Below are 8618 nucleotides of genomic sequence, written 5' to 3'. Positions count from 1 at the left end.
GGATGCCGACGGCGCGGGGGCTGGGGAGGTGGACTGGGGGCGGCTGGAGACGGGTCCCGTCTCCCCCGCACCATGGACGCGCCCGGGGCGGGGTCGGCTCTCGGGCAGAAGCGCCGCCGGAACCGAAGAGCGCGGTCGTTGTCCCACTGCCGCCATGATCATCCCCGTGCGCTGCTTCACCTGCGGCAAGATCGTCGGCAACAAGTGGGAGGCCTACCTGGGGCTGCTGCAGGCCGAGTACACCGAGGGGTGAGGCGCCGGGCCCGGCGGGGGAGGGCCGCCAGCGCGGTGGGAAGCGTCCCTGGGCCGCCCTGCGAGACGGGCGGGGAGGGCCGGGGGTAACGGGGTCCCGGCCTGCGGGGCGGGCGGTGCCACGCGCATCCGATTACAGGTGACCCTGGAGGGGCTTTCAGTTCCAGAGTCTCTTCCAGCCCTGCTCTCCAGGGGGCTTCTCGGTGTCCTTGTGGCCGGCCGCGGTGCCCCTCCACTGCGGTTAAGCCGTCACCCTGCTCCCTGCCCACCTGCTATTAGATCCACCGCATGTCCCACAAGCCCACTTGTCTTTTAGGCTCAGGGCAGCTTCCTGGCCACATAGCTGTCATTTTGAGGCTGTGGCAGGTCCCTTTTCTGTGCTTGTCCCTTAGCACTGCAGTTACCACCACGGCTAGCTGAGTCTGCTCCCCAGTAGAGTCTCACCCTTGGCCACTGTGTGGACAGCCCATGTCCTGTCACACTTGAACCCCTGGGACCCGGGACGTGCCAACATGCCATCGACTCTCAGGGCAGGTGTGGGGGTGATGATGGGCTGTTGGCACCAGACCCTGCAAAGGCTGCTGGGGTGACCAGAGTGCGTGAGTGGCTGGTAGCCTGCCCACGACCCTCCGTGCAGCACCATGGGCAGGGACCTTCCAGCCTGGCCTCCCCATTGCCAAGCTGCCATCTCTGCACACTGGGGCCAATGGTGTGGGAATTTTCTGGAGGCCTCGAGGGTGACTAATCTTGGTCCCAGGGAATTGGGGACTCTAATTTGCGTCAGAAATGGCTCCCTGGAGAGATGCCTCCCTTCCCAATGTGGAAGCAGGGCTGAGGAAAGATCCCACAGCAGCTGAGTGAGGCTTCCATCTGCCTGGGCTTTTGGGGACCGACAGATCACAGCCTGTCTTCTGCCTGCAGGGATGCTCTGGACGCGCTGGGCCTGAAGCGCTACTGCTGTCGCCGCATGCTGCTGGCCCACGTGGACCTCATAGAGAAGCTGCTCAACTATGTACCCCTGGAGAAGTGAGTGAGCACCCAGCATGCTGCTGGCCCACGTGGACTTGATAGAGAAGCTGCTCAACTATGTACCCCTGCAGAAGCCCGGGAGCACCCAGCAGTCTGTCCTGCCCAGAGCCCCTCCCACTGAAGCGTGGGTAGCCAGGAGCAATGTCTGCTCACAGCTGTGTGGGCGTTGGTCTCCTGCTCTGGCAGGAGCCATCCAGTAAAGGTCTTTGCAGAACCACAAGAAGGTCCTGACAGTTGGTCTGGCTTTGTGCGACTCCCTGCCACTGTGTACCTGTGTCCTGCCTCATGCCTGAGGCCACTTACTGCCCAGGAAAAGGGATAGCCATCCCCATGGCAACTGCTCAGCCTGGGGTGTCTCCCTCTGGAGGGGGTGCTCTCAGGCCACCAAGAGCACTAGGGCACTGGCATCTCCACCCATGTGTTCTGTGTACTCTAGGTCAGCACAGCACAGAGGTCCCCACATCCTCTCTTCCCAGGATCTAAAGAACCAGATTTTCTGGGCCCTGAATAGAATGCCTGCTGTGGTCATGGCTGCCCATCCTGAGCGTCCTGCTGCCAGAAGCTTCCAGGCTCCACCCAAGCCCAGTAGACCCCTCGGCCAAGTTCCTGCAGGAGGCGGGGCAGCACTCAGGCTCCCCACCCAGCCCGGAGACCCTACAGTAGCTCTGCGGGTTGTCAGGGCTGGCTGAGCTCCCAGTGCCGTGGGCATCAGCATTCAACCCTGCGGGCCAGCCCGGAGGCCTGGCTCGCAGGGCCTGGCCTGTTCCAGCTCTGGCTAAGGCTTAGAGCTGGAAGCTGTCACCCTGGGCAGGGGTCAGGAGGGTCCTGGTGCCCTCCAGCTGGTGGAAGGCGGGAATTAGGAGAGGGGGGCATTCTCCAGGCAGCCTCAGGGCCAGCTCGCTGCCCAGGTATCTGAAATGGGGTCCTCCGAATGCAGATGAGGAAGCTGGTTGGCCAGAGATGGCATCTGCCCAGGGGTAGACAGCCTAAACCTTGGGGACAGTAGCTGGGCAATCCCTAGGGCAGAGAGGTACAGTGGCTTAGCCCTGGCTGCCATTGCCAGCACACATCCTGCCAAACCCCAGGCCTTACTACCATCTTCCTGTCCACAAACATGCGAGGCTCTACTTCAGGGCTTGTGCCCTCTTGAGTCCTGTCAGCTCTCAGCTCATACCTGGCTGCCCACGACCCCCAGAATGTACCCTGCTCTGTCATGGCAGTGGATGGATGGGTGGGTCTGCCCACCCTTCTGAACGTGAGGGCCCTGAGAGCCAGAACTGTCCCAGTCACTAACATAGTAAGTTCACCCATTTGTTCCACAAACGTTTATTGAGCACCTATTATGTGGAAGGAGCTATTCTAGGCATTTGTAATACAGCAGTGAGTAAAATCCACAAAACGCTTGCCCTCAAGAAGGGGACATAACTGAACACAGCTTTTAGATGGCGGTGAGAGCAGTGGGACAACAGGGCAGGGCCTCAGTGGAGCAGGGTGGCCAGAAGCAGGGGGATCAGCAGAGGCACAGGACCCAGGGGACTGGGCTCCCTTGCTTAGCTTTCCCCAGGGGGGTAGGTGGCTGACACCTGCAACTGCCAGGCCTCCCCCCAAATCTACCCCACCCAGCAATGCCCCTCCCAGGCCTGCCCCTGACCACCGTGTGGAGTGTGTCCAGGAGGCTGGGAGCACCCTATGGTGGGCCAGCCCACTTTTGCCCATCTCGCTTCCAAACCAGCCCAACTAAGCACAGGTGTCAGGGAGCACCCTGGGGCCCCATGAACCCGCCCCCCAGAGAAGGTGGCCTGTGGGAGGGGGCACTTTATTGTCAGAACCTAATACCCCCACACCACCTTCCAGACCAGGACCCCCCACCAGCCCCACCCACAGAGGCAGAAGTGCCGCCCCTTCCGCACTGTAGGAGGGACCCTGCCTGGGACCTCAGGACTTTGGTGTGCAGCAAAAGGCACTTGAATCTCCCTCTGGGGGTATGGGTCCCCAGAGGTCACAGTGATGGCACAGTGGTGGGGGGCACAGGCATGAGAACACAACCTCCATGGCAAAAGGGGGAGGGGAGGGAGAGGCGTCCTGGGACCCCAGCTCCCGGGCGGTCAGTAGTATCAGTTCAGTAGTCAGTTGGTGAGAAGCCGTAGCACGCATGTGCACAAAGGCCAGCTGTGGGTGGGGTCAGTAGTGCTGCGGACGCGCATGCGCACAAAGGCCAGCTGCCGGTGGGTCAGTAGTGCTCCAGCTTCAGGCTCTTGTACAGGCAGCACGTGAAGATCATGCCGAACACCTGCAGCACAGAGCTGGCTTGAGCAGGTCTCCGCCACCAGCCACTTTGTGTCCCCTGCACCCACCAGGGCCCGCCCAGCCACAATGCGCCCACCTGCACGCAGGCAATGCCGATGCCCACGGCCCCGATGACCCTCAGGTGCTCCTGGATGAAGGTCTCCAGCTTGGTGATGCAGCCGCCCTGGAGGGTGGGGGTGAGGGCGCTGAAGGCAAGCAAGTCCTCCAGCCCCCCACTGCTGCAGCCCCAGGCCCCCTGCAGGGTGTGGCCACCCAGCGCCTAGCATCCCACACTGGCCACCCAGGCCCCGCCCTCCTACCTCCACTTTGTAGATATTGGAGGCGTGGTCCCGCTGCCCGCAGTGGGCCACCACTGTCTTGCAGCAGCTGTCAGGGACCACGCGGCCGCCCGCCTCCCCGGAGCGGATCCACTCACTGTCTCGCCAGTCCTGGGAGTTGTTGCTGCCACAGCAGTGGAACTGCAGGGGGCACAGGGCAGCGCTGAGCTCCCACCCCACCCCACCCACCCCTGCTGCGGGAGTCACACAGAGGTCCCAGGAAAGCCAGAAGGGATGCGCACGCCCCTCCCTGAGTCACCCACCAACCTCCTGCTGCAGCTTGTCCACGGCGCTGGTCACACCCTCATGGCCCGGCTGGTGGTACCGCTTGGTCATGGTGTCCTTCAGGTTCTCCTTGAGCTCTGCGTTCAGCTGGACATGAGGTGGTAACACTTTCAGCCACAAAGTCTTAGACCCTTGGAGGTGTGGCAGAATGGGGGCAACCCGCACAGGGAGAGCCCCAGGGCAGCAGGAGAGGCATGGGGAGGGCTCCAGGGGGAGGGAAGAGCTAGAGTGAGATGCCAGCTGGGGTGGGGGGTCAGGTTGGCTGGGAGAGTCACCCAGGTGCCCATGGGGAAGCAGAGGGGCAGGGAGAAAGCTCTAGATTCTGTGAATACCTGTCTCCCCCTATGAGCCCCCAGTGGGTGCTGTCTCCCCCTATGAGCCCCCTTGGGTGCTGCACGCAGGTTGTTGAGCCTGCAGTCCACCTTATCCCCATGACCCATCCCCCTCCTCCAGGGCCTGATGGGACAATGGTCAGCTGTGGAGCTGGTGGGGGTCACGTGTAGGTGAGCATGTCCGTGTGTGTGTGTGTGTGTGTGTGTGTATGTCTGTGTCTGCGTGTGGCCTCAAGCCTCTCACCTGCTGGTAATAGACGTAGGCGAGGATCCCAGCAATGATCTCCAGCAGAAAGATGATGAGGAGCAGGATGAAGTACTGGGGGAGGATAGTGCGGTGGGTGGGACACGGACATCCCCCCCATGCTGTGGGAACACCTCGTGTCCAAGCACAGCAGAGTCCCCACGCTCAGCTCCCAAGTGGCCACAGTGAGAGCTCCAGGCAGCAGGTGGGGGCTGGAGGACCACCATGCTCCCCCAGCTGACCTCCCTCAGCTGGCCCAGCTGGGATGTGGGGACTCCCCGGAGGCTGGGCAGGTGGGGAGAGACACCCCCCCAGGTGAACATGGCAGAAGCTATCCACGGTGTCACACTCAACCCCCATCAGCCCCTTCCCTGGTCAGGGCCCCAGAGCCAGCCCAGGCAGCCTGGTGTGGAGCCCTGCCCAGGGACCACCCGCCCACTGCCAGCCAGTCCCTGCTGACCAGGCGCAGCAGGTTCCGCCGTTCCTTGAAGGTGGCACAGCAGCCCAGGACACCTGTCACCATGACAACAACGCCAGCCACCACCAGGATGTAGGCCGTGGCCAGGTAGGTGCCCGAGGCCAGCAGACTGATGTAGTCACTCTTCAGGGCCAGCGTCCAGATGCCCACCGCCATGACAGCCAGACCAGCCAGCTGTGGGCAGTGCACACAGGTCAGGGCTCCTTTCGAGGACAAAGGATGGAAGTGAGGAGGTGACGGGTGGAGAGGACGGGTTGGGGGAAGGCATGTGCCCACTCCTCACCCAGAAGCAGCAGTTGAAAGTGAAAAGCAGGTACTTGAGGCAGACAGTGCCGCATGTTGACTTCTTCTCGCTGAACTCGCCCATCCTGGGAGGCAAGGGGAGGTCAGATAGCCCACACCACCAGGAGCTGACTGGGAGGGCAGCCGGATACCAATGGGGACAGAAGAAGGCAACACAGATGCCCAAGCCATCTGCTGGTCCTGGGAGTGTCCATGGGGACCAGAACACCAGGGAGGACAGCTCAGGAGCCCCCACAACCCATGGCAGCCAGGGTGGACACCCTGGTATCCACAGCCCTGGAAGGCCGGTTGGCCTGGCTTTCCTGACCAGACCCCAGGGCACAGGAGACGTGGAGGACCCCCCAACCATCACTAGCTGACTCACCCCCACTGGCCGCCAGGGTAGGAAGCCCCAGCAGGCACCTCGGGGTGAGCTCATACAGGCCCCGCCTGACTGCCCACCCCGCCCCCCCAGCATTCCCCAGGCCCCACGTCACAGGCTGGCAGGAACCTACTGGCTCCTGGAGGGGAGGAGGCCACTCGGAGACAGACTGGCCTGCCCCTCACTAGCCATGTGGCGTTAGGGGAGCCCTGGGGCTTTTGGTAAAGGGCAGGTAGGGGCCTGCATGAGGAGGAGGGGGGACTGGAGGGCACCAGGCAGGCGGGGGGGCAGACACACTCCCCAGACCTGGTGTTTCCTCCTCTGCTGGCCCTCATTACTGGAAAGGGAACAGCCACACAACCCCAGTGATAAGTCCAGCTACAGGCTGTGTGTATTCCTCCTGAGGCGCCTCGGACAGCCAGCCTGCTCCATTGTGGGGTGACTGCACTGGGGAGGGTGGGGCAGGGGTGCAGGGCGCAGACCGCAGCTGAGTGCCTCAAGCCACATTTCCAGACACAGCCAACACCCCGCCCAGCACTTACCTGGCTGGCAGGGACGGCTCCTCCTCCTAAGACAGGTGGACGGAAGTTCCCAGGAGGGTCCGCTACAAGGGCAGGTACAGGTCCCAAGTCTGGCCCACACTAGATGGTCAGGGTCCTGCCACCTCTCCCTGTGGCTGCCCTGGGTAGTGAGTGGACTGAAGCTGGGCTTCCAGAACAGGCAAAGTCACTTCCAGCGGCTGAAAGGGAAGTGGCCAGGCCTGGTATTTTGGTCTCTGGGCCAGGGAGGGGCAGGGCAGAGGACACTTCTGGACAGTCCGATCCTGGGAGGAACAGCACGCCTTCTCCCAGCACCCCACCCTGGGCCTCACCGCCCCTTACAGACCTGTCATTGCCCCTCCCCCACCAAGCGCAGTAGCTGCAGCCTGGGAAGAAAAAAAGGCACAGACCCCTACCACGGAGCTGAGGAGTGTGGAAGCCCCACGCCCCGCAGGCGTTTCCCTGGGCCTGCTCTGAGGTCCCAGGCCTTCTGGGGAGGCTGGTTCCGGACACAGATCCAACCCCACGGCCCGCGCACCGGTCACCCGCTGAGTAGGGGCCCCTCTTTCCGGGAGTGCCTGGCGGATGTGAACCCCCAGGGAAAGCGCCGGACAGAAATAGTTCCTGCGGCCGGGAACAGAGCTGCCCCACCCCCAGGCCCCTGCTACTCAACCCGGCCCTCGGCGGCCGGCGCCCCAAGGCGGGAACCCGGGACTCCGCTCCAGCCAGGCCCTGCGAGGAATCCCGCGTCACCGCCATTAAGTCACCGCCGCCACCTCCCTCCGACCACTCGCACCCGGCTGGTGGGCGGGCCTGCGCGCGGAGGGAAAGGGACGGGCGTCCAGGGACAACGAATGCGATGCTCAGGTGGGGCCCTCGGCCCGAAGGGGCCTCCAGGCCTGTCCGAAGACCCGCGAGGCGCCCCGTCCTCTCCCTGAGTCCCCCTCCGCCCGCCGAGCTTCCCCGCGTCCACCTCCCTCGGGAAAGGGCCTCCGGGTTCGGGCCGCACAGGGCCTCGGGGCACTCGGCCCTCCTGGCCAGCCTGACCAGGCGGCGCACTCACCGGTCACGCATCCGAGTCGGGCCGGGACGGCAACAGCGGCGGGGGCGGTGGCTCCGAGCACGGTGAATATGCGGCCAACCCGGGACCTGCACTGGAGACGCGCCCGACTACCCACAGCCCCGCCCCTATCCGCAGGCCCCGCCCACAGCCGACAAACCTCGGCGCTCAGGTCCCTCCTACGGTGGGCAGACCCCGCCCACGGCCAGCAGGTCTGAACATGTGCTCTGCGCGGGCGGGCGGGCGGGCGGGACACCAGCCCTTGCAAGTGCTGAGGGTCCCCACCCGGACTGTGGAGGCCGGGCGAGCTGCAGCGCGGGGGCGCCCACAGCCTAGCCAGGGCCCACACCCTCGGGAGACCGAGGAGGAGCTAGGCCAGGGAATAGGGAGGCGGGGGAGGCGACTAGCAGAGCCATGGACAGCATCCAAGACCCAGAGTCCTCCAGGCCCAATCCCTCTTTCTCTCCTCCCAACCCGGAGACCACCTGGAAGCTGCAGGGGTCAGCGGAACAAATGCTGGCCTGGGAGGGAGGCCTGCGGTCCCTGTGAGAGATACCCCAGTCTGGAGGGCATCGGGCCTGGCAGTAGTGGGAAGGAGTGAGGAAAAAAGGCCAGTTGAGAGGCTGGACTGGGAAGCTGAGAGTGGGAGTGGGGGGACTTCCAACCCACCAGGTTCATCCCCAGCCCCAGGCAGGGTCTGAGTCTGCCGTCAGTTGGAGTAGCTCTCCATGGACAATGGGCAGCACTCTTCCACAGCTCCCTGCCCTTGGCAGGCCTGGCAGTTCCCAGCTCCCCAGGCAGAGCCCACGCCAGCAGTCTCCCCGCAGGACTGGCCTGACTCTGGTGGTCCACCCAGGGCGGTGTGAAAACTGGCATGGGGAAGGGGTGGCCAACTGCGCCTGGAGCACACAGGAAGCCCCGCCCCGTGCTCCCTGTGGGACACTGGGCCTCAGTCTCCTCATCCTACAGCAGGGCCCAGGGGGCTTCAAGCTTTAATGTGCAGTTAGCGCTTGGATGACGACCAGAGACCTGAAGAGACACTCACAGGCACACGCAGAGACCCCCAGCCCCAACCACACATGCACCCTGAATACCTCCCCACACACAGGAG

At 63.9% G+C, this 8618-nt stretch overlaps 2 protein-coding genes across 9 annotated transcripts; one reads left to right on the top strand and one right to left on the bottom strand.

The window, feature by feature from the left end:
• Nucleotides 1–7: 7 nt before the first annotated feature.
• POLR2L (RNA polymerase II, I and III subunit L) lies at nt 8–1501 on the top strand. The gene is made up of 2 exons (XM_033120307.1): nt 8–249; nt 1174–1501. Exons 1-2 carry the CDS (start codon nt 155–157, stop codon nt 1280–1282), a joined length of 204 nt encoding a protein of 67 aa, XP_032976198.1. The 5' UTR covers nt 8–154; the 3' UTR covers nt 1283–1501.
• A 1090-nt stretch (nt 1502–2591) lies between these two features.
• CD151 (CD151 molecule (Raph blood group)) lies at nt 2592–7849 on the bottom strand. 8 transcript variants are annotated; one of them, XM_033119332.1, is made up of 9 exons: nt 7511–7849; nt 6451–6512; nt 5528–5612; nt 5227–5447; nt 4767–4841; nt 4173–4277; nt 3888–4046; nt 3665–3751; nt 2592–3571 (listed from the first exon to the last, which is right to left on the bottom strand). In XM_033119332.1, exons 3-9 carry the CDS (start codon nt 5580–5582, stop codon nt 3512–3514), a joined length of 762 nt encoding a protein of 253 aa, XP_032975223.1. In that variant the 5' UTR covers nt 5583–5612; nt 6451–6512; nt 7511–7849; the 3' UTR covers nt 2592–3511. The 8 variants fall into 8 exon arrangements, with proteins under 8 accessions (XP_032975223.1, XP_032975221.1, XP_032975219.1 ...); XM_033119330.1 differs by having other exon boundaries at nt 6451–6647; nt 7511–7663; XM_033119328.1 differs by having other exon boundaries at nt 5227–5418; nt 6451–6647; nt 7511–7662.
• Nucleotides 7850–8618: the final 769 nt, after the last annotated feature.

The sequence above is a fragment of the Rhinolophus ferrumequinum genome, chromosome 11 (assembly GCF_004115265.2).
Source record: "Rhinolophus ferrumequinum isolate MPI-CBG mRhiFer1 chromosome 11, mRhiFer1_v1.p, whole genome shotgun sequence".
NCBI classification, from domain to species: domain Eukaryota; kingdom Metazoa; phylum Chordata; class Mammalia; order Chiroptera; family Rhinolophidae; genus Rhinolophus; species Rhinolophus ferrumequinum.
The sequence above is the reverse complement of the archived record's forward strand: the minus strand, read 5'-3'. Positions and strand labels throughout refer to the sequence as shown.

Excerpts from the sequence above, each read along its gene's own strand:
- POLR2L (XM_033120307.1), top strand. The coding sequence starts at position 155 with ATGATCATCCCCGTGCGCTGCTTCACCTGCGGCAAGATCGTCGGCAAC. Across the intron at positions 250-1,173 it reads CAGGCCGAGTACACCGAGGG|GGATGCTCTGGACGCGCTGG; the intron begins GTGAGGCGCCGG and ends TTCTGCCTGCAG.
- CD151 (XM_033119326.1), bottom strand. The coding sequence starts at position 7,206 with ATGGCGGTGACGCGGGATTCCTCGCAGGGCCTGGCTGGAGCGGAGTCC. Across the intron at positions 4,842-5,226 it reads GGCGGAACCTGCTGCGCCTG|TACTTCATCCTGCTCCTCAT; the intron begins GTCAGCAGGGAC and ends ATCCTCCCCCAG. Across the intron at positions 4,047-4,172 it reads TGGACAAGCTGCAGCAGGAG|TTCCACTGCTGTGGCAGCAA; the intron begins GTTGGTGGGTGA and ends TGCCCCCTGCAG.